Raw genomic sequence first — 25,154 nt, forward strand, 5'->3', positions numbered from 1 at the left:
GAGATTAGTGGGTATCTGATTGTTGGTCCTTGCCTGTTGTTACTAGAAGGAGGAGGAAGAGGAAAGAAGAACATCGGTTCTACAGTTAACCACAGCCCTACAGTCTGTCTCCTTCCCTGCAGTTAACCTCAGCCCTACAGTCTCCTTCCAGTTTTGCTAGGCAACCCAGTGCATGCATGACTGTTGCTGGACCCTCAAGTCACTTTACGTAGGGACTGGGGCTTAAGAACTGTTTATTCCTCTCCTGGATTACGGATTTAGGTTTTTCTCGATCTATAGCTGCTAATGACATGAGTTGGAAGAAGTAGACAATTTCCCAGTCTAAACTGGGGATTTAGGCTCTAGATCTTCGGAAGAACTCCAAACTCCTAAGGATGCACATGGCTTGAGTCTGTTGGATATTTTTTAAAGTCATAAGATTCCCCAAAAGAAATAATGATTTGTTCCTCACTACCATTTATAATGACTGAGCAGTATTTGTTGGGAAACAATCATTAGTAGATCCGCCATTGGTTCCTTTACAAGTTCCTGTTTATCAAAGAGATGTAACAGAATGGCCTATTAGTTACATGACGCATAGGGGACAGATCTGCCCCTTTGTATTGAGAGGGCAGAACTAGCAGCAGTGAGGAGGAGGAGGAGGAGGAGGAGGAGGAGGAGGAGCACTGTAGAAATGCACCTGTCTGGACCTGGCAGACTCACGAGAGAGTGAGTTCTCTGAAATAGGAGCTAGATGACTCTGCCTGGGTTCTCTGCAAAGTTCTCCTACACTGGGCGGAGATTGTTGGGGAAATCATCAGTCCTTTCCAGTATGTAGATTTGCTTTATCTGTACTCTGGCTTTATTGTAGCTCGGTCTGAAAAGTCACCCCAAACTAGATGAATGTGGTATTGGGCCTGTAGTTTTAAAGGTCCCCCAAAGAGAAGGCCATACAAATTTGCTGGAGCTCCCTGCCCCCACAGACCTTGCAGACAACTTAAACTGGGGCCCCTCCAGACTCACACTGGCTAACTGCCTTCCGTCATCCTGCAACTTGGGGCATTTTTCTTAGAGAAAAGGCCAGTAGATTCTCATAGACCAGTCTGCATCCGTCATAGTACTATCAACAATCATGGCACTGTCCTCTCTATTTAACATGTCAAGTGTTACCTGAGTGGAGGTGGAGGTGGAGCCACTTAGATGACTCTTCCTCTGGCAGGCTTTCCTGGCTTGGAAGGTCTGGTCTGGGACAATCCACACCACGCAGGCAGTTCCCACTACAGCTTTGTACTTAGGGAGCTCTTCAGAGTCTTGGCAAGGGTTCAAGAGGCAGCTTAACTAGCTTCTGGGTTTTTCATCTAAAGACCCTGGAAGGTCTGTTAAGGACCACACTCCTGCATGGTGTTACAGAGAGAAAGGGCCGGGAGGCCCCAGGGGAGCACGGAAGGGCCTGTGCCTTTAACTCAAATGTAAATACAGCATTCTTGTATCTGTGCATAATTCCAGGCATGCACAGAGGACCATGAGTGACATGGTCCCAGCCATTGCATAGGAACTTGCACTCTGAACTCAGGAATATGTAGGATGAAAGATAAACCATCTCTTCTAGAAAAAATCTACATGGAGATCGTTAAAGACTTAAACCTAGATTATTGTGAAAGATGAGGCACAGGTAGAAACAAAGTCAGCCCTTTCGTGGGTCAGGAAGTCAGTCGGCAGCAAGCCCAGGGACCTTCAGTAGCTAACCCTGGATACCGGCCACCCCAGAGCCTGGCCGCCCAGGTCCACATGGCAGGCCCAGGAGAGCCAGCTGGGTTCCATCCGGGGCTTACCACCTTCCTCCCCTGTAGCCCCCCGGAGGTTCAGTCCTGTCTACACTGACACACTTTTTGTTCCATAGGGGCTTGTTTGGCTGGTGGCCCCACACACCCAGAATGCTGCTTCGGGATGAAGCTAGGCATGGAGCCAGATGCAACAGAAAACCCGAGAAAGGGTTCTCTTCCCTCTGAGGCTGGGAGGGCCGAAGGATTCCAAAGGCAGAGTCAAGTTGACATCATAAAAAAAAAAAAAAATTCTGAAAAAAGTGCCCACGATATTTGAGGAAAAGGGTAACCCGTCTATTGTCTCCCATTTGCCCTGGGTAGATACCAGGTCATAGATCCCCGAAAGCTGTACAGAATCGGTCAGAACGAGGTCTGCTAGTTCAAATCTGAGCATGTAAAGTGACTACACATTTTAAATGGGATTCTCCGAAGCTGGGGAAGAGACCTGCTCTGAAAGGCCAGTGTTTGACTGACTGGGATGGAAGGGAACTGTGCCCTCTAGAATACACATGGACACTGTCAGACCCTCACCCAGACTGTGTTAGAGCGGAGGCCAATGCTTTTCATGCCTGTGTACAGCTCTTACACTTGGGTAAGTGAGTATTCTTGGCTGGGGCGTAGCAGTCGGGAAGAGAGCATGTAAGACAGTGTAAGCGTAAGGCCTGTAGACAGTGCTTCCAGCCTTCATCATCAGTTCGGTGGGTAGCAGATGACAAAGAATACACCACCTAACGTCACCCTCTCTCTTCCTTTTAGTACTTCATCATTTAGATGATTATTTCTATTCCAGCCATCCTAGCCCCTCCACCAATTGCCTCAAAATTGATTTTCCCCATCACATGGTCAGGAGTACTTCTGCAGGCCCACAGATTTGGATGTCAGGGAGTCCTCTTTGGTATCTTCTCAACGGTTTGTGTATATGCCTCCTTTGCGGAACAGTCCATATAACAGCAGGCAGGACTCTAAGAATCAGTTGCTGATTTTATATTCATTTTCTCTTTAGAACCCACCCCAAGCCCCAGCCTCCCTCTTAACCACTTTGCAGTTCCATCCTATCCCATTTAATTTCCTATGTGATTTGCAAATTCAAGAGGGGATGCTTGAAAGGATAAGTAATTGAGGTCACCTAACTCTGGTTGGGAATGTTCCCCAGCAGGTCATCTGAAATCAGTTATTTTTAAGTGTCTTCAGTGTATTTGATTGTTCCCAGCACACACACACACACACACACACACACACACACACACACACACACACACGACGAAATAGCTCCTACCCATTTGGAGCTTGTAGTTCAAAGTAAGGGTAGCTTAGCTCCAAGTTCTAGTGCATAGCATATAATTGGAGTGCTCAGTCACCACCCTGTGATCGCCACGGTTGACTGGTCTGGCTAACAAAACAGGTGCCCCTCCACCTCCTCCGACCTCTTCATGTGAATGCCCCAACACTTTCGAGGAGGACAGTCTTTCACATCAGAGAACCAACTCTTTTATGTCAGAGACGTCTGTGGTCCTGATTTCTACCTCCCTTCCTCATCTCCAGCTTTTCAGGCTGATCTGTAGCTAAGCTGTACTTACTGACCTACCCACCTTGGATGTTTCTTCTTCTCTGTCACCTGAAGGGTGGTGAACAGGAAGTTCTGTGAGATGTGGATGACTGTGTGTCACGACACATTGACAGCACCGTACTCTTCACTGTGGGTTCTTGACTGCTCCCCTAGTATCTGCTCAGATATGCCCAGCAGCTTGCCCTGCAGGTGGCATAGGGCATTCAAAAGCCATTTCTGTGTTTTACAAAGAAAGGGGATGAAAAGAAAACACACTATCTCCGTCTAGATTCTGCAGGTTTTCCCCCTACTTACGTACCCCGATCCCTTTGGAATAGTCCAGGTATACCTGTAGAGTGTTGAGAGCCAGCTCAGATTGTCTTGAAAAAAGTGAAAATGAGCTTTGCTGCAGTAGAGTTCTGGATTTGAAAAAACGATTAGCAAGTTAGCCACTAGCTACTTAGTAGTTAATATTCAGAAACACAGACTTTTGTAATGGAAGCAAAGAGGAGGTACAGTTTGTAAGAAGAGCGGTTCAAAAAGAACAACCATCTGAGCTGAGTTTTCGGAAACCAGACAGGGCGATTTTGGCATTTGTTTCAGAAATGGGAACGCAACTGGTGAAGATTTCTGTGGTCCTTGGGGCTGGTGGTGACATCAGAGCTTTCCCCTTTCCAGGTAACTCCAGTTGCATGTGGGAACCTCCAAGTGTGACGTGTTGGGTCTGGAGAGATGAGGTGTAGGGAAGAGGGAAACTGTGAGGTGCCGTCTCACAGTAGATTAATGGGGAGAACAACTGAGAAGACACTGGTGCAGTTAACCCCTGCTTCCTGCCCCCGAACGCAAGGGCTTCTAGGCGTCCAGCTACTGGAAGACAGGGAGACAGTGAATAGCCGAGGTGCATCTCACTAATGTCAGGGGCACAGCTGTGCCAGCCAGGGATGATCTGAGCTGGAGGGAAGCAGGAGTTCTGAGAGCTGAAAGCAAGCCTGGAGTTTTAGGGAGAATGTGAGTCTGTTTCCAGGAAGTTGAGGCTGGTCCTTGAAAAGAGAAGTTCACCCTACCTAGATACCTCCTTCTTATCTCACAAGTATCCAGATGTACTGGAGCGGAGAGAGAGTAATTCTCCTCCATTTACTGGGATACAGTGGGAATGTCCTCCTTCTAATCAAGTAAAAGCATGCTGGGTAGCTATGGCTTCTTTTCTGATATTAAATTGAGAAGTAAAACTATCTAGTCCATTCATCAACTTTCCAGACATCTTTAGTCTTTCTGTAGGTCCAGTATTTTTACTTTATACTAGAAAAGGATGTTTGAATTCTTCCCAATAAGCTCAGTAGATATAGATTCATAATTAGTAAGAATAATTATTAGTAGCAAGGACTTGGGCTGGGTATAGATACATAGCAATAGAGCACTTGCCTTGTGTGTGAAGGGCGACGGGGCCAATCCCCAGTACCACCAAAACAGAACAAAGTAAAGCAACCATCCCAAAAAATAACCAACAAAAACCTCCCGAGCAAACAAAGACTCAAACCATGACAATGAAAGAGCTGGGCAGCCAGTTATCCTACGTAACGTGTTCAGGGAGAGCGTTTTGGATGCAGGGTATGGAGACATGGGTCACTTGAACAGCAGCTCTGGAGCATCCCTTTCAGACATCCCACACCAGGACTTCTGACACCTGGTCTTGGTTAGTGGGCTAGTTTTACCCATTCTAGCTGGAAGTTTAAGTAGTGAGAGGGCCCCAGGCTAGCTGTATGAGAGGTTATTTCTAGAAAGACTCCTCCCTCTAGGGACTTCTGACATGAACAGACTGGAGAAGGTACAGAGCTGGAATGGATTGCCCAACTGGTTTAACCAAGAGAAAGGAAGAACGCACCCTCAACTAGGGGCTCAAATGGACTGAGTTGACTCCTGACTAGTCGTGGGCTCCTGTGTGGTGCTTGAGATAACTGTATTGACTTCTGCATTCTACCAAATGTAGCAATATGTGTGGTTGGTTTCAATAAATCTTTCCTTTAAAAATGAAAACAAGCACAAGCAAGAGTTTGTAATGTCATGTCTAGATGAAGCAAGGGCCCGTGATAACCGTTTTCATTTCAGGGCCTTGGTAATCTGCCGAGTAGTTATTGTCTTGAGTCAAAGATAGATGTTTTTGAGCCTTTATTCCTGTTACAACGCTTTCACATGGTAACTTACACCGACATACACAGTTGTCACAATTGTCCCCATGAAGCATTAGAGAGAGTCTGTATGTTCACTGCAGATTGGAGAGACACAGATCTTAAGTTTTGAAATTCAGGGGAGTGAAAATGATTCCAGATCTAGCAGGCAACTGTTTTACAAATGCAAAACAATTTGGATAGATAAAATATTTGAAAACAATTAAAACCAAATCAACCTGTACTTTATCTGTGTGCTGAGATTTTAGGTCCAGTGGATCAGAATACAGGGAAAAAAGTAATGAGAACCCCTCAATGGATCCTTCACCCACCAAACAAGATTTCTTCAGAAACCGACTTGCTCTTGCAAATGACCTTGACCAAGGAACAGCTGTGTAAACACACTTACAGTTGTATTGTCAAGTGGTAAGAGGAGGGGAAAGCTTGTCTATATCTCTGCAGGAATATATATATACATATATATATATATATCAATGTATAAATCCCTGAGGAGAACTAATATAAATATTTACATACGAAACTAAATCAACATACAAGCAATTGAAGAGATGAAGATTAGTCTATGGCTAAGACTTGACTTAATGAACCTCAACACTTGGGAAAAGGGGAACGAAGACTTTTCACATCATTTCAGAAAAACATAAACTTGGAGGAAAATAAATGTTTGTAAGAACAAAACCTTGCACCTTGAAGTCATTCCCCAAGAATAATAATAAGCATGTTCATTTTTAGCATGGATGTGAATTTTGTGCTTCTTAGGAATTTGAATTCATAGCTTATGAATTCATCCCACGGTGCTTAGACTAATAAGCCCTATGTGAGGGTCCAGTTGTGTCTTGCTTCGTATCTTTCCAAACCCCAAAACAAAATATAACACCCTTCAAGGCAAAGGATTAACAGAACTGTATTTTACTTGTGCAGATCAGAGCTCTAGATAATTTGTTCTTATACTATAATTCAGAAGCTTCAGAACTTAAAGATACATTGCTCTCTAGCTTGTACTATGGTTATGGAAATCAGTAAAGGGAATGGGTGGGAGCAAAAACAAACCTTCTCCTTGTGTGGGCTGTGTTGAGGATGGCGGCGGTCGTAGATCCAGTAGATAATGTGTCAGACCCACTCGTGCCCAGAGAGACCCACTCATGACCAGATAGACCAGGGAAGAATCACTGACTTAGCTACATTTTTCTTTCAGAGACTTTGAACCCAGGGTCTTGTGCATTCAGGCAATTGCTCAACCACCGAGTTCCATCTCCAGCCCACAAACCTTTTCTTTGGTCTGGACTGAAGCTGGCCTCAGCACAGTAATGGCCACATTACACAGTGGTTACTACATACCAGAATGAAAACTTAGGGACGTACCACTCAGCTCTCTTAGGAGGATGTAAAGAAGAGACGCTTTCATAGCCCAAGTAGACTCACTCTTCTGCAGTGAGGCCTGCCTGGTCCTGGGGGAATAAAATGTGCTGTCTCCATCTAGACATGCCCCACAGGGCCAGCATCCTTCTCCTCCGTAGGCCCCAAACATCAGATTTGTAACAGAAAGAAACAAAACAAAAGAGGTTTCCGCTGTTTGACTCCGTTGTTAGGCAGTTGGCTGAACAGTGTTGATATTCACACTGACCTCTGCAGACAGGGCATCTGTAGAACACACTGTGAGATAGAAGTCTCATTTTTAAGTATTGCAGCCTTTCTCCTTGTCTAATAATTGAGTAGGAACACATCAATTAGCATACAAATAAGTAAATGTAAGCTGAGATTTTCATCTCCCTGACCTCTGAAATCAGGTTGTTATCAGGCTAAAATCGCTCTAGGGCAGTACTTAAAGGAGTGCCAGATCAACTGGCCGTGGGAAGTGAAGAGAGATAACTGAACTATGAATAAAAATAAGACTTCTTTTTCCTTCCATAACCTGTCATCAAAACAGTAGGTTACTAGAAAGTTTTAAACATTACACACCTCTCAGGTTTTATTTTGATAGCATAGTCCATCTACATCTGCAAACCATTGTTGTATATTATTAAACTAATAATGCTGCCACTCTGGGCCCCTGTTTCCTGTTAATCAGACCCTGGGTGGGTGCCTTTCTAACCACCCCTAAGCATTCTTGTCTCCCATATATCTGGTTCATTCACATTCCCAACCACAGTTTAGTGAACTTAACTCTTGTCTATGAGATGCCCAGATCCTCAGCATGACAGTCTAGGTTTCCTCTGTAGCAGAGCTTCTGTCTTCCGGCTGCCCCTCATCCTTCCAAGTTCTGCATGAACTAGCATCACCTCCACGGGGCTCTGCTTTTGCCGGTGAGCCATGCACTTTCCAGCTCACACCCCCCCCACCCCCCCACCCCCCCACCCCCCCGCTTCACACCCTTGCTCTCGCTCTTCTAGCCGAGCTGGTTGTAAAGATCCAGGTTGAGCCCTCATTGTTCTGAGATCCCTGACGGTGTGACTGGTTCATCTTTTGTTGTATTTGTCTCCCCATTAAGAAGGCAAAGTCCTCTCAGAGGCAAGACTGTGCTTTTTGTTTTAGGTGTTCCACAAATCATTTCCGCTCTTCATCTGATAGACTTTGAGCATTGTCATTTCCGTCTCTCACCTTTCTAAAGGAAAAAATGCCAATCAAAAAGGAAGTAAGACAGTCATCTTCAGAATCAGTTAAAGGCACCACCACCACTCTCACCAGATTCTAAAAAACCTCTCCAGGTAAAAGAGAAGTGGGTCGCTCTCTTTTCTTTCTTCTGGCTCGTTTCATAGTGTCATTTCTAGACAGCAGTGTAAGTTGACGGGGCAGGCAGGGCCTTTCTTTAGTGACTCGTGATATTTGACGTAAGGATGGACTAGGGACAAAGTCAGGGTGGGACAGAATTGGACAGCTGCTCCAGCTCTGGGCTGCAGCCCTCTGAAGTGGACTGTATACACAGATCACTGGTGTCTGCAGGACGCGCCTGGGTGATAGGCAGAAAGAAACACTTCCTCATCAGGGATAGCTTTCTGTACAGGCTAGGAGGTCCCAGTGGTGTCTCTTGCAGCCCTGGAGGATTTACATCCAAGCCCAAGCAAGGAGTGTCTTATTTCTCCGACTTCAGAATTGCACCCTCTGAGAACCCGAGATTTGTGGGTCACAATGCTAGCCTTCTTCTGGTGGGCCATTTCCTCATGTAACAGTTTAAGCTAATCTGAGATTTGAAACTAGATTGGTAGAGAAGTTCCTGGAATGCTGTTTTTGTGGTGTCTCATGATTTATTGCTTACCTCCGTCAAGTCTAATGTCATCTCAGTGATGACACTAAGAATGCAGATTCCCAGGCACTGCTTCAGCCCCGTTATAGTGGAATATTTGGGGATTGAGTCCACAAATCTGCATTTTAAGTGTACCTAGGCTGTGGTTTTGTTTGCTGAGATTGTGTATTCCTGGATTTATCACCTATGATTTCACAGTAATAAACAATATAGATAGTAATATTATTAAATATGTATACATCTGATAAGCACTCCTTATAAACTGGCAAGTTGATTGCATATTCGAGAAAACCGATGGCAAGCCCTCAAGAATGACTGCCTTAGATGACACTGAATAATAAAGCTATCAAGTGTGCAGACTAAACTTTTCCACAAAGCATTGCCTTTAGTACGTTTCCTCAAGAGCCCACAACAGCACAGCTTCCAGTACACTTAGAATTCCCTGTCCTAAATGATGATCTGAAGACATAAGTGTAGGACTCGTGGCTGCTAAGCGTTCTTGGATTTGTAAGACTCACATGATGGGGGGGATTTGGAAAAAGGGGAGACAGGGACATGAGTTAAATAAGGCTGAAAAACTTGATGGAAATATAGACATATATACGTACATAGATATATGTGCATATATATTCTATCTAAATACCATGTATCTCATCCCAAATTCCTGACCCTCCAGCCTCTGCCTCCCATGAGATAGGACTTCAGGCATGCACCATCACACCTGGTTTAGATGGTGTCGGGGATGAAGCCAGGGCTTCATGTATGCTAGACCAGCACTCTGCTCACTGAGCTACACCCTGGCCTGAGAGTTATATATATAGTTTAAGGGGAAAGAGCAGAAAGCGGTATTTAACATTTAAATATTGATTACATAAGAACACAGAGATAGGAATGCCTTGTTCAAAATAGTCAAGGTCTTTAAACAAAAGAACCTGTTTTTCAATATCTGTTATTTCCTGAGAGCTCAGCAGAGTCTTTTTTTTTTTTAAGATTTATTTATTTTTATTTTGTGTGCATTGGTGTTTTGCCTGCACGTGTGTCTGAGTGAGGGTGTCAGATCCCCTTGAACCGCAGTTACAGACAGTGTGAGCTGCCCTGTGGGTGATGAGAACTGAACCCGGTCCTCTGGAAGCAGGCAGTGCTCTCAGCTGCCGAGCTCTCTCTCTTCTCCAGCCCCTCAGCAAACAGTCTTTATGTCATCTAAGCTTGTTCCCCACTGTTTCTATAAAACAGGAAACAACCATTTTCCTTTCAGATACAGTAACATGGAATACTCCTTATTCTTGGCCGAAAACTTCTTTCTTGGGTGTTTAAAGTTTTTATTCTGAAGACAGTAGTTTTATTTTTTTTTAATTTATTTATTTATTGTGTATACAGTGTTCTGTTTGTATGTATGTCTGCACACCAGAAGAGGGCACCAGATCTCATTACAGATGGTTGTGAGCCACCATGTGTTTGCTGGGAATTGAACTCAGGACCTCTGGAAGAGCAGTCAGTGCTCTTAACCCCTGAGCCATCTCTCCAGCCCAGTAGTTTTATTATAAAGGACTGTTAGCAGATAACATCTGTACTTGAGTTAACACTGTGCTCACTCTCCCCCTTGTTATCACAGTTTCTTTTCTTACCAGGGGCAAACCTTTTAGCACCATACAAACATGCTCTTACTTTTCCCCACCCATAAACAAAAAGAAATCTTTCTTGGCCATTTCTGTTCTCCAGTTTTCTGCTTCCTTTGACAGTAAAACGTACAAGAGAAAGCCACTCTAGCCCTTTCCGGCAATATTTTTTATTAAACTCATTAGACCCACCCAGGCCTTTGCCTAATCACTCCCAGAAACTTCTTGTGTGCAGATCCCTGATGCTGGAGGTAATGGCTCACAGTTGAGAGGTGGAGGCAGGAGAATCACCATATTGAGGCAGATTAGAATATATAGCAAGACACCCCTCCCACAAACAAACAAAAACAACAACAAAAAAAATCAGTAATGATGTCCTCATTGCTAAACATATGGTCCACCTTACTCTATCAAGTAGCAAGGTCACTTCCTCTTTTACTAGGCCTTAAGGACTCAACACAATCCTGCTTTTTAACTTGCTTCCTTGGCAGTTCCTTCACGGCTGTATCAGTCTGCTGATGTTAAAATGCAATCTTCCTGGGCCAGAGAAGTAGCTCAGTGATAGAACACTTGCCTAGAATACACAAGGGTAAAGGTTCTATCCTCAGCAACACAGAGATCTTTATGAAAATGGCTGCCAGTTTTATGTCTTTACTCTGGATCGTTCTCAAACTCTAGACTAGTATCTCTCTTTGTTTCTCGTTGACTTAAGATGTCATATCTACTTTTTGAATGTTCAGAGGCTTATATAACTAAGCCTTCTTCCACAGTATCTTTCCCACCTCAGGTAATGGTAGTCTTTATTCTTGTTGCTTTGGCCCCAAACCTTGACAGTTCTGTTTTTATACCACGTTCAGTCTGTCAGTAAACTGGCTGTCTTCCCCTCACTTCCACTGCCCTTGTCCAAACCATTCCGATTGGACTGGCCTCCCAGTTCCTCTCATAAGTGTTCTCCATACACAACAAATGGATCCCATTCCTCTTCTGCTCAAACCTCGGAGGGCTCTCAGGAGTGTTCGAATGGCTTTCAAAGCTGTAAATGATCCACAGTGGTTAAACTCCTGATGGCACCTCCTTCTAGTCTATCCATATTCACGTCTCTATCCACACTAGCTACCTCTGTATCCTGTATACCAAGTATGCCCTGCCTTCAGACTCTCCACCCAGCTCTTCTCTTAGTCACTTGGATGTCTCATTCTTCCCCTCTTTCAAGTTTTTATTTATCTCTATAAGGCTGAGTGATCATCACATTTAAATTTCACACTTCCGGTCAACGACCCTTTTTCTCCTCATAGCAGTTACATTTTTAAATGTATAATATTCTACTTAGAAAATATTGTATCTTCTCACTAGCTTATAAATCCCATGAAATGGATTTCTCTTCAGTACTGTTTCTAACATCAGTTCTGTAAAAAGACCAATATTTGTCAATGGCTGAATAGTCAAATGAGCTCTTATCAGATGCTTATAATTTAAGGTCATTCAAAACCAATCTGAGTAGCGACAAACAGCCCAGGAAGCCACAATGAGTCCAATCATAGGATGTCAGGATAGAGGACCTCTTAAGGGTTCTCTAAAGCAGGCAAACTGCAAACATGTCCTTTACACTCTGTGTGTCATATTCAGTGCTTTGTGAAAGGGCCTGTGCCGTAGCCACATCACCTTTGGAGTTCCTACAAGCCCGTGGAGTAGTGAGTCATTCATTCATGGACTCGGTGGAAGCAGGGTAAACAGGCCTGCCCTCAGCGCCTGCTCGCCCTGTCACAGTGAATCAATCCTCCATCTCGAGTTACTAAGGTAGTGAAACCAGCTACTAAACAGTTGGTAGTTTTTCTTGCCTCCACTAATTCTCAAAGGTCCCGGAAGATTAGCATGGCCATAAACTGCTTTTCTGAAATCGTATTCTGTCCAAGGTGGAAAAAGGCCGGCTCAGGTGAGGACCTAACCGCCCTCCTCTGTGGTGACCTAGCATTTACCTTTTTGGATGATAAAGTAAAAAGGTGAATGAATCTCTTGATTAACGTTCAGAATTAACATTTGAAGAGCAAAATCAAAATCTCTAATTTCAGTGTTAGTATTACAGTTAGTAGACCTGATTACCTAGAGTACATTCAATAATGCATGCTGGGAATCAGCATTTCCGGCATCCCTGATGGCATTCCTCCAAAGGAACGGAGTCTTAGTCCCAGTCACATACGGACATTTTGCCTAATCCTCACTTGCCTTGTTTCTTTCTTTTCTTTTTCTTGTGGTTCGGGGGATGAAACTGGGGCCTCACACATGCTAGGCGAGCCCCTACCACTGAGCTACAAACCCACCTCCTTTTATATTCTGAGATAGGTGCTAGGATGGCCTTGAACTCACTGTGGCCCAAGTATTCCATGAACTCTTCATCATCCTGACTCGGTCTCTTGAGTAGCTGGTATCAAAGACCAGTACCGCCAGGTCTGGCTTACCTTTATTTAAAAATAACTGGACTAAATCTAATAATCTTTAAATATCTTTGTTTTATATTATACCTTGAGTGTGCCTATGTTTGAACAGTTCTTTAGTTACCTTAAGCTCTTTTTGTGCCAAACTGAAAAGGACTTGTAAAGTTGATCTTCCTGACACTAGCTGGTCCCAGCAGCAGCCACCTGACAGGGACCTGCAACCCCCAAGCACATTCTTTTAGAAATACAATTGCCCTCTGAAACTTCATCCTGTGAATCCTCAAAGGCCACATTACCAATGTCTAGCCCAAGCCTCCCTGTTACAATAATAGGATCTGACACTAAACTTACTGTATCCTTTTTAACTTGTTACAGGAAATAGTGTCCTCAGAGGAAGACTATGATAAGATGTCAAGTACTTCTCTATGAAGGTATACGCTAAATTAGAATCACTAACACCTTCAAAATACTGCTCTCTAAAGTAAATGCATGCAAAAACAATACACTGTGGGCTATGTAAGGCATTTTTCTTTATTATTTTTCAATTTATCTTAGTAATGCCAGAAAAATAACAGCCATTATTTTCACTTTTAACACAGACCAAATACTGCTGCACATAGAGTACAAAGATTACCTACAAACATGGTTAGGTACAAAGGCCATTAGATGGATGTATAGAGCACACTTCGTTCTTACATCAAAGTAAGATTGACTGACAGCATTTTTGACAATTATTTTAGCAAATAACCGTGCTACTAAACAAAGGCAAATACACATATCTACACAGACACATCTCAACTAAAATTATACATGTCACTTTGACAAACAAATTCTCTGGTGGTTTCACCAGATATTTGCGCCCCCAAGTCCCCTGCCCTATTCCGCCCCCAAATGCTGACTTCATCTGAAAAAAAAAATTAGAGATGTTCTTAATTAAAGGCACATCTGGCAGCTACTGAAAGTGGCATGCATCAGCCATGGGTGCACTCTAAGCCACACCACACAGAACCTGCATCTTTTGTACGTCTTGCTTTGTTGAGTGATAATCCAATGTGACCCACATTTAGCTAACTTGCTTTATACTTTTTCAGCAACTGGCTACTTAATGCACTATTTTTATTAAAGGCAAAAGGGAAGTTTGCTCACAGTTGACAGAAAATGCACTTTATGGTGTCAAAAATGGAAAATAAGGCATGGAACTTACAAGTTTTTGTTTAGATTTATTATGTAGACTTCATGCTTTTTTTTTTTTTCTTAATTAGAACACAGAATACCTCACTGGCTCATGTATAAGGGACTATGAAATCATTTTAAAAGTTAGTACTGTTTCAAAAGAAAAAAAATTGAATCAAGTCATCCCTTTCCTTTGCATTTTACTGCCTAATTCTCTCAGCCAAACTGACAGGAACCTCATGACGTGTATTGACTGGTAGAGATGAACGTGCAATACACAGAGCCTGCACCTGCACACGGGGGCCATGGTAGAGATGGTTAGAGCATGCCAGCCTGCCGAGCAGAGAACACCAGGAAATAAGTGCGCGTCTTGGTTTTGAATCCGAAGAGAGGATAAGAAAGGTTTTCCTCTGTATGTACTCCAGCTGGGACAGCATCCCCATTTATCTATCTGAGCCACTAAATACCCCTAATTTAGGCCATTATATTAAGATAAGGAAATAACATGTGAGCAAAATTTAATTACATGATCATTATGATAAATACCACTTTGGGTTTGCATTAAGGAAGAATTTGGAATCATAGTATAGCCTCCAACTTAAATAGTACTTTAGTAGAATGATCCACTGATTGTGTTTATTTGGCGTCCTCTTGGCTCAACTCAGATCCATTCAAACATCCTTGAGTCAGAGAATAGTAACCTACTAAACTCACAGTTGGATGCCTAACAGCCTTTATTTAAGCAAGAAATTTTAATTGGGCAGACTTTGATTATTTGTCATGAGTAATCTTCAACACATTTGAAAGTGTAGAAAGAACAGACAGCCCGTCTTTTAATAAATTTAGAACACGCACTTGTCTGTTCTGTTTCTAAAGTGCTTAGCTGTGAAAACCATCTCTGTTATTGGTGATGAGCCCATCAAGAGAAACTCCCTTTGCGGACACATTGTTTTCTGGAGGAAATGTCCTATATTTGCGGATGGAGTGAAGCAAGTTTTGCCGCCCTGGCTGCCTCCTTATGTCCTGGATTCAGATGCAGTTCTGTGATGGGGCGTTTGTCTTCGGCCACTTCTTGTCCCCAAAAATGGACATTTGAGTTATGACTAAGGATACAGCTTTCTCACCTTCACTTTAGGGCAGCCAATGAGAACTTTTAAACTCACTTCCTGTTACAGAAAATATTTTTGCCCAAATGTCATATTTGAGAATAAAAATATCCTTCATCCGTGATGCATGTAAAATGGCTGCATGGTGAAGTGGTCCACTAGAACAGTTGGGTAGAGAACAGTTCCCGTTGGGAGAAATAGAATTAACTCCAAATCTGAGCGTTCCCTCCTCCCTTGTGTTGGCTCAAGCGGGGTGAAAGGGGTCACCACCCTATTGAAGGCAATACTTGCCAGAGAAACACTGAACGGGTTCTAATGTTGCTTCTCTTAGGTTCTCATTTGAAGTAGGGACAGGGTAATCAGTAAGCCATGGGAAATTCTAGGGACAGTTAGGCTGGTCTAATGAGTCATGGGAGATTTGGGGGTGTCATTACAGTCCTTTGGAGCAGCATTAGTAAGCAGGCCTAGCTAGCTACTTTTGTTGAATGAATGGTCATTTGTTCAATGAATGGTCTTCTGGACACTTTGTATCCAAGAAGGGATTTGAAATGAACTTTGAGGACACTTTTAGAGAGAAGACATTTCACAAAGAGAAATGGCCACCATAATAGGAATGTTACAGACACTAAGTGACAAGAGTCAACTCTAACAAGTAAACAAGACACTAAGGAAGACTGCTGAATGATGATGCAACTAATGTCCGTCCTTCTTAGGAAACTACACCCTGGACTATTGAGATGTCCATTTAATGTTCTAATAAATATCACAAGGAATTATTAATGTACTACGTTTCCACCAGGATGCAGCATAGTTAACACAACTACTGAACTGCTGCTTCATTATTTTGAGGACACATGCACATACTGATGAATTGATGACTGTAAGAATGGAATACTACACAGTTCACAGAAATAGTGGAGATAATACAACTTTTTCTATTCAAGTTGCATGCATTTCAGTCACAGTATTTGTTAGACTCAGAAGAGCAGTACAAGGCTTCATGGATAAAACACGCGACACTAATGATGCAGGTAGATATTCTCTAAGGAGTAGCTCTGAAAGAACCAAAGACCCTAAGCAAAGTAGAATGATAAACGTTAACAAATACGGTTGCTCAAGAAATTAAAAATCTGCAAGGTTCTGCTTAAAAAGATGCCCATCCCATTTTAAGCTAGTATTTCCCTATATTCCAAACTCCAACTTGAGATTTTTCTGTAAGAACCAGACACCCAGGCGTACCGCATGTGCTTTTATGCTTAGTGTTTGTATCTTGTTCAACCCAAAGAAATAAGAATCAATCATTTTCTTCATATAATAATTTAATATATGCCAGCCAAACAAAGTAGTTTATCTTTATTTAATTAAATAAAAACAGACCTGTCAGGTATATTATATAACATTCACTATACACACATGATTTAGGCAATGCAAGGTAATTCTAAGTATGCTGACTACTCAACTATTAGTAAAACATGAATGGTATCAGTGAGGCCCAGAGAATGCTCCTTTTCACATTGGTTGCCTGTATTTCTGTAGTATGGTTAGAGGGACAGCCACGAGCCAGGACATATGTCACCAGTAAACTCCTGTGGGACAAGGGGGGTGGGGGTGGGGATGCCAGTCTAGCATAGAGGAACAGTCTCCTAAGTGTGAATAGTATACTTGACAGTTACGTTTTTAAGAAGTTCTTCTTCCGTCATGTTAATGACATGAAATTTCCTGTTTAAAGGCAACACCACCACATTTTGTTTGTGAGTGGGGTAGGTAGGGAATGTTCTTACAATTGGTATAATTATTCTTAAAATAACAACAATAACAAAAAGTACCTCTTTGGTGAAGCCTCGGTACCCATTCAATTCACTGTAATAATCTGTAAACAGGACTGTAGCACAGTGCTGGCCTTGATTCCAACAAGGTCAGGTACCACAGCCTTTTCTCACAGTCCTCTGAATGATTTTTACGAAAATATTCTAAAGTAGAAGAGTAAAGCAAAGGAAAACAAAGGAGGAGAAGATCCCTGTTGAAGATTTTTTTAAAAGTGCATAATATTTTGAATTACAAAAACTGTCAACATATGGGCCTATTGGACATTAGACTGTTTTCCATCCCTTTAATGATAAAGATTACTTCACAAAGTGAGGACTCTTGCCTATTGGCCAGAAGAGTCCCTTCACGTGATTTCCAGGTGCAATCAGTTGTCCAGTTCCTCTGGATCAGTCTCCACATTCTAAGCTGGACTACTGTCTTATTTTGTAATTACGTATAGGTTAAAATTCATTGTCTTACACTACAACTTGAAGTAGAGTCATTAGTGTTTGGAGTTCTCATGTGAACTCCTCAGTGCTGGCATGTTCAGTGCATCCATTGCCAGCAATGGATTTGGGGCTAGGAAACTACATCCCAGTACAGAGGAAGTACTCAGGAAGAATGGGCGTTCTCCAACAGTGGTGGTCCATCTCTGTGCATGGATGGGTGTGTGTGCTCCCTCTTGTAAGTTTTTGGAGGAAGTTTGGGGATCAGTTGAGAAGTGCTTTGTCGTGGAGGAATAGGAGGCCCAGCAATGGAATGGAGGTCCACTTCCTGTGTCAGCGGTGGTGATGGCAGATGCCGTCTCGTGCCATGAGGAGAAGGGGTCTGAGGAGGTGGTGGTGTAAAGGGGGAAGGGCTGTTTGGGAAGAAGGCATTGCCATGATCACTCTTTTTGCCCAAAGGGGGAGGCTGGAGATGTAATGGTGAGCTTGAGAAAACGTCAGGTGTCCTCACAGGTTCTCGTGGTGGTAACAAAGGAGGGCTCTCAGGAGGGTCAGAGAAAGAGGTCCGGTCTGATAGGGAGTATCTTGGTGAATAGGCTTTTGATGTGGGCTGCCTAGGAGGAATAGCTGGGGGGCTGTCCAAGTGCTTAGACATAATCTAACAAATGAAAAAGAATAGAACATGTGTTAATAACTTAATCTGAAAAATACTATAAATGTATTAAGAATTAACTTGGAATTTTCAGACACGTTAGTGGCAGAACACTGTGTACAGAACAGGGAGTTTTATCGTATGTATTGAGATGTTCTACTCATTCTTAGTGGAAAAAAACCCCAACAATGCAATTTTGTCAAGATTAAGTAAAAAGTTTGTTGTTTACTACTGGCTGCCTATCATACAGTGCACTATGATTTCTGATTTAGCATAAATTACCTATTCGTTTTTTTGGCAGTGTACACATTAGGCAAATGAACTACCATAGCCCTAATTATTAAGTTTTAAATGTACTGTATTAATGTTTCATGAAATCTACAAGGCCTTGACTTATCCTGGTACTTCTGTTCGCTGGGTAGCTTAAGACCAAATAAATTGATAACTGTCAAAATAAAACAAATGATAAGGGGGGCCGGCATGGGATTTAAACCAGTAGGAAATTTAGTTAGCATGAGTCTTTAAGATCTCTTCTAACCTAGAATTTAAGTTCCTTCTTATTTGGCTCAGAGAATGGCTTTCATCAGATACCCAGTATGGTTTCATTTATCACATACCTGCACACAAACTCCATGCTGCACCCCAACTCCACCCCACCCCCAGTCCTAAGTTTTAAAACAAGTGCATGAGGGCTGGAGAAATGTTTTAGCTGTTGAAGACTAGGCTCACAAGCAAAATATACTATTGCCTTGTAGATTAAGATGTGTTTTTTCCTTACACTCACAGCTATAAACGTACAGGAGTTTGGTGTGCACACTCAAAAGCTACCTTTCTAAGGAGAAACAAACATCTTGCATGCTAATTTATATGTAATCTTTAAACTATTAAACCCAGATACTCTGAGATGTGAGCTTATCCCAGTAAGATAGACCTGACCTAAACAACTGACTGCAGCTAGTGATTCCAATTTCTAGATAACAAGGTGTTCCACTTTACCTTAGATGGGGAGGACTCTGCTGGGGCAGACTCCTGCCGTCTTCGAGGGGGGACAGGAGGGGGGACAGGCACTTCATCTGTGCCCTTGGCTAAACTTATAGATGAGACTGAAGAGGATCCTGCAGGGTGTGATTTAAAAAACAAACAAACAAAACAGGATTATAGGACTTTTATTTCACTTGTTACTCCTGAAAACTTAGATGGAAACTGCTTGTACTGACTGAAAAAAAATTTGTTGAAGTATCAAAAGCAGTTTAATAAACAAATACCCAATACTATTCCATTTATTAAAATAAACTGCTATAAAAGCATGCAGCAGTTTCCTATCAATTTTTTTAAAAAGAAAAAGCCACCTAAAATAATTATTTTCTTCTTAAACAAAAATAACATTACCATTGTTAGTCTATAACTGGAATTTTTATTAGGTCTAATTTTCAGATTTCTGTTGGAAAGGTAATCTGAAAACCTTTGGAATGGTCATTTTTGTCAAACTGGTAGGTTCATCTTTTTCTCTAGTTTTATTGCTCTCAAGGGGCTACGCTGGACTGAACAGTTTCTGAGCGTGACAGCTCTATTGAAGCATCCTGTACAGGATGTACAGGAGAGGATCTGGTGCCCTCAAGGTCTATTCACAGTTTGCTTGGGTCCAGACTCTCCTTAACATGTAAACAAAATTAGAATCATCACATCTAATCCACAAAAACTTTAACCATGATGAAACTGTTCAAGATGCCAGGGGGCAGGGAGTGTGCTGGTAATGAAAACAGGACTGTACTAAGTAAGATACAGTAAACCTGATTGAAGAAGAAGTTGATGAAATGACACAAGAGGTAAATAAAACTAGAACCTATCTCATGAACATTTAGTGAATAAGTATGCTATGAAAGACACTGTATCTACTGTTAGTCTATAAACACTGTAAAAAGATAGGAACCTATTTAAACATTCAGAGCTGTACTTGGCGGCTCTTCTTACTCCTTTAAGCATCATGTTTGCTCCTGCCATCAACTATTATAACACTACAGAATGAAGAGAGGATTTTGTGCACTTATATTCAAATGGTCGACACTGTATATCTGCCGGTGTGTGTGTGTGTGTGTGTGTGTACGCACACGTGTTTGCAGGCCAGAAGTCAGTGTTGGGTACCTTCCTCTATTACTATCTTCTTTATTTTTTGAGACAGGGTCTCTCACTCAACTTGGAGCTCACTGATTGGCTATGCTGGCTGGCCAGAGAGCTCCTGGGATTGGTCTTTGACCCTCACCCCAACTTTCCAGCACTGGGATTTTAAGCATGTGACACTGTGCCAAGCTTTTGTGTGGATTTAGGGGATCCAAAGTCAGGTCTTCATGGTTGCATAGCAAACACTGCCCACTGAGCCATCTCCCCAGACCAGGACCAAAATCTGGTCACCTACTTTCTTAAGAAAATATATTTAGCTCATAACTGGTATTTTTTATTGTATATATTTTGAAATCATTTGTACAAAGAGTAAAGCCATTGATTTGTTAGTTTAAAACAACTAAAAACAGTAGAATTTATGGTGAATTGTTAGTTTAGTTTAGAACTGAAAGCAATTATCTACAATGGTACTTGATTTTACCTAAATATTTTGAACTTGCAACTAGTTGTAACGAAAGGTCGTCCTTACAAAGTTACATGCAGTTATTTGCCTGCACTCTATGCTGTCAGCAGGCTAAGTGTTCTCTGTGACTGAACAGTGCATGGAGCTGCCAGCTTCCTTCCCCACTGCGCATGCAGACTCTTGCTTCTTTGTTAAAGCTGAGAAGTATCTTCAGAATTGTACAGTTGGAAAAGAGAAATGGTTAAATGTGGAAGCTGCTCACTTGATAGGTTCTTTTAAGAACAAAAGGTTTTGTACAAAGCACGAAAAGTCTATAAATTTAAGCCAAGTGTTTATGATCACAAGACAGCAGCAGCGAAGCCTCACTTCTAAGATGGGGCAGGCAAGGAGTCAGCAGGGGGGACCCTCAGCCTGCTTTTAAAGCCAGAGCAAGAGTTAGGTATCAAATCAGATGTACTGACTTGGGCCATGGGGCAGTGTAACCTGGGTAAAGACAGTATCGCCGCCTGTGAAAAGGAAACAGGAAACAGTTGTTTTCTCCCATGAATATTCTCATCTCTAAAAATGTATGTATGATGATAATGCTGTTCTTGCTGTGTTAGTTTGAAAGAACATCATAAATATTTTTAGGAAAAACTCATTAATACTTTTGAGAAGAAAAAAAGGAGTTACTATCATACTGAGAATTTGAGAGTTTCTTACTACTTAATGTCATAATATAAATGAAAACCATTCATTAGAAAACAAACTGATGCTCTATTATTAGAAGACTTTTTCACTTGAAGAGGACAGGATCCAGCTTGCAGGAGTCAGTTTCCTCTTCCACCGTGAGGACTCCAGGGTCTGAATGGAACTTGTCAGGTTTGGTGGCAAGCATTTTAACCTGCTGAGCTAGCTCGCCCCCCCCCCCCAAGTGCTGTGAACTGTGAAACTCAGCCAGGTAGTGAAGACTCAAATCATTTACTAGAGATTAAAGGGAGTGTCAGACAAATATTATCATACACCTTTGAAAATATGTTTTTGGAGCATATATTGTCATTATAAAATATTCAGAGTTTTGAATATTAAAACAAGCTTTTATATTCATAAACACTGAAAAAATTCAGTATATGTTTGGTTCTTACATACTTTTTAATTTAGGAAATCCCTTGATAAATTCAGAATACCTAATTTCAAAAATATTAATTCTTTTAAGAAAAATTAATGCCTCAATTAATTTGTTTAACAATAATGTTATTAATAATTAAAGTCTTAAATTTTTCTTAAAACATAAAAACCAAACAAACATTGAAACAGTGGTTCTCCCTTCTAACGCTGCGCCCTTTACACAGCTCCTCCTGCTGTGCTGACCCCAACCATACAATTTCTGTTGCTACTTCAGAACTCTCATTTTGCTACTGTTATGAATTGTAATGTAAATAATTATTTTGGAGACGAAGGTTTGTGAAAGGGGTCTTGATCCACAAGTTGAAAAGCACTGCATTAAAATGTAGGAAAATAGGGCTAGAATACTGAGGCTAGTTCTAAATCATCGCTGCTACACTACTTCATTACCAACACAGGGAAGAGAAAATAATCCAGTGGCTAAAATAATACTTACAGTACTACACTGACCTGATTATTAAAAAAAAATTCAGATTTCCCCTTCACTTCTTTATTTTTAATTCTGTAGTTTCTTTTATTATTATTATTATTATTATTATTGTTGTTGTTGTTGTTCATGGGTGTTTTGCCTGCATGTATGTCTCTGTGAGGGTGTAGGATCCCCTGGAACTGGGGTTACAGACAGTTGTGAGCTGTCATGTGGGTGCTGGGAATTGAACCCTGGTCCTCTGGAAGAGCAACCAGTGCTCTTAACCACTGAGCCATCTCTGCAGCCCCGCCTTTTACTTATTTTTATACAATAAGCAGTAACTCAGTAACTGATCTGGGAGATTGTTCCAGTGTGTGGTCAGGAGGAGGGTAACTGATGCTGACTCTTGCTAACTTGATTGCCTTCCTAAGCCAGTGTCATTTCACACTATTTCCTTGTTATGTGTGTAAGTAAGGAGCAATTTAGCATCTTCTAGTAAGCAGATGAAAACGCTGTTGTTCTGATTTTCTTTAAGTACTTCTGAGGAACTAGAGGAGAGGTCAAGGGAAGTATGTAGCTTTAGTATCAATCTACTTTCATACTTCTCACTTTTATTTTCTTTGAAATACTTACTTTAATTGTGTATGTGTGTGCACACCATGTATGTGCATGTTGGAGCCTGTAGAGGCCAGAAGAGGGCATTAGGTTCCTTGGGACTAGAGTTTCAGGATTATGAGCTGCCTTTTGGGTACTGGGAAGTGAATGCAGGTTCTCTAGCCAGAGCAGTAAGTGCTCTTAACCCACGAGCCAGGTCTGCAGCCTCTTAATTTTCTTAAAAAAGAAATAGCATACTTCTTTAGAGATAAGCCTCAAGAAGATTCCAGTCGATAAATTCTGGTCCGCCTTTGCCTTCTGGAGTGTCTGTCAGTAATGGGCTGACTTACGGGGAGTGGGCTGTCGCAGACAGAGGACAGCGGCTACAGGCGCACAGCCCTTCCCCCGGGACCCCAGTGGGGAGCAACTCAAGGTTCTACAAGCCCACAGCTTTAGCTTTGGATGCGTTTGTCCAAAGCAGGTAGGTGCCTCAAAACAAATAGGCTACAGGTGAAATGGACGGTTTAGCTGAACAGGAGAACAGTTCTATAGTAACCCAAGTTATTTTATTTCAAAATGAGTTCTTTTCAGTTCTTACCAAGGGGAAAGGGAAGAGTAACATTTCTTTTTGATAAGAAATCGAGATCCTGAAGTTTAGGATTACAAAGCTTTATCATTCCTTGAACAGGCTCCCCACTTTGTCTAGAACCTTGAGATTCTGATCCATGCCACTGAACAGAATACAGCATGCCAGAATGATGACCTTTCCTTTGACTAATCACTTAGATTGAACACTACTAGAGAAAATGTGTTTATCTGTTTTCTCGCCTCTTCCAGTGTTAGTGACTTAAAATAAGAAAAACAGAATTCACAACTGATAGTTTACATGTGCCTTCAATAATTCAATTATTTGGGTATCCTCATAATATGGAGATAAAGGTATCTCCTCTAGGGAGAAAAACCAGGCAAATAGCTAAGTTTTTAATAATGAATTTTAGTCATTTATTAGTAATTTAATAATGAATTTTAGTCACACAGACGGGAAAATGGTGGGTTTTATTTTAGTAGTTAAGAGCAGAGTCCAGTTGGGTAGATTTTTTTTTTTTACTCCGAGTCTATTTGATCTTATCTGACAGCTTCCTATGTGTACAATGTAACTTCATGGTCCTGTGTGTGTACAATGTAACTTCATGGTCCTGTGTGTGTAATATAACTTCATGGTCCTGTGTGTGTAATGTAACTTCATGGTCCTGTGTGTGTGTGTGTAATGTAACTTCATGGTCCTGTGTGTACAATGTAACTTCATGGTCCTGTGTGTGTAATGTAACTTCATGGTCCTGTGTGTGTAATGTAACTTCATGGTCCTGTGTGTGTAATGTAACTTCATGGTCCTGTGTGTGTAATGTAACTTCATGGTCCTGTGTGTGTAATGTAACTTCATGGTCCTGTGTGTACAATGTAACTTCATGGTCCTGTGTGTGTACAATGTAACTGCATGGTCCTGTGTGTACAATGTAACTGCATGGTCCTGTGTGTGTACAATGTAACTTCATGGTCCTGTGTGTGTTTGTGTGTGTGTAATGTAACTTCATGGTCCGCTGTATGTACAATGTAACTTCATGGTCCTGTATGTACAAGGTAATTTCGTGGTCCTCAGTCTCTAAATAAAGCCAAGTAAATGCTCAATAAACACATTTTATGTGGTATAAAGACAAGATCCACCACTGGCCGACTACAGATGCATGCATACTAGGAATCATTACACAGGATTCTGGGACAAATCTCAAAATAATATACCTGCAAAGATTTATAGATTTTTAGTTAGTTTCTCTGGGTTAAAAGAAACCTAAAGTTCCACAAGGCATGCAAAAAGTATTTTATCAAGGACCAGGAAGGTTATAAGACTTGGGATGATAAACCAGGATTCCTAAAGCAAAAGTTGGTGCTTTGCAGTTCTGCCTCAATTGTGATGTGATGCTGGGCCCGTGAATGCCAAGGGGAAGAACAGGTGCAAACACTCATCAGAGGATTCAAGCTGAATTGATTCAAAGACTGATGTAGCAATAAACAGATGTAAGAAGGTGACGTGTTGTTAGGGGAGCTGCCGAGTTCCTGATGAAATACCTGAGAGAAGGGTACTTTATAGAGGTTCAGTTGGATAAGCCCATGACTGCTGAGCACCCTTGGGCTTGTTTAAATTGAGATGTGCTACAAATAGGAAATGCACACTGGATTTTAAATATTCTGAACAAGAATATAAGATGTCTTGAAATAAGTATAAGATGTCTTGAAATAAGTTTTTATATGATTTCATGCTGAAGTCATTTTTTACAAACTAGGTTAAATAAAACATTCTTTAAGTTATGTTTGCTTTTTCTAGTGTAGCACTAGACGTTTACA

General features: G+C 41.6%; 2 protein-coding genes across 3 annotated transcripts in view; one reads left to right on the top strand and one right to left on the bottom strand.

Annotated features, from left to right (window-relative positions):
- Arhgef33 (Rho guanine nucleotide exchange factor 33) overlaps positions 1–6,212 on the top strand; it is a 52,461-nt gene extending 46,249 nt beyond the window's left edge. Inside the window, exon 16 of the mRNA XM_076558729.1 lies at positions 5,783–6,212. Within this exon, the coding sequence (XP_076414844.1) occupies positions 5,783–5,912 (130 nt within the window). The 3' untranslated portion in view covers positions 5,913–6,212. The remainder of the gene's footprint in view (positions 1–5,782) is intronic.
- A 7,124-nt stretch (positions 6,213–13,336) lies between these two features.
- Sos1 (SOS Ras/Rac guanine nucleotide exchange factor 1) overlaps positions 13,337–25,154 on the bottom strand; it is a 91,511-nt gene continuing 79,693 nt past the window's right edge. The window contains exons 21-23 of one of the 2 annotated variants that reach the window (XM_076558727.1): positions 21,049–21,093; positions 19,003–19,121; positions 13,337–18,012 (exon numbers count right to left, since the gene is read on the bottom strand). In XM_076558727.1, the coding sequence (XP_076414842.1) occupies positions 17,521–18,012; positions 19,003–19,121; positions 21,049–21,093 (656 nt within the window). In that variant the 3' untranslated portion in view covers positions 13,337–17,520. The remainder of the gene's footprint in view (positions 18,013–19,002; positions 19,122–21,048; positions 21,094–25,154) is intronic. The other variant, XM_076558728.1, reaches the window with a different exon arrangement.

Source organism: Peromyscus maniculatus, chromosome 22 (genome assembly GCF_049852395.1).
Source record: "Peromyscus maniculatus bairdii isolate BWxNUB_F1_BW_parent chromosome 22, HU_Pman_BW_mat_3.1, whole genome shotgun sequence".
NCBI classification, from domain to species: domain Eukaryota; kingdom Metazoa; phylum Chordata; class Mammalia; order Rodentia; family Cricetidae; genus Peromyscus; species Peromyscus maniculatus.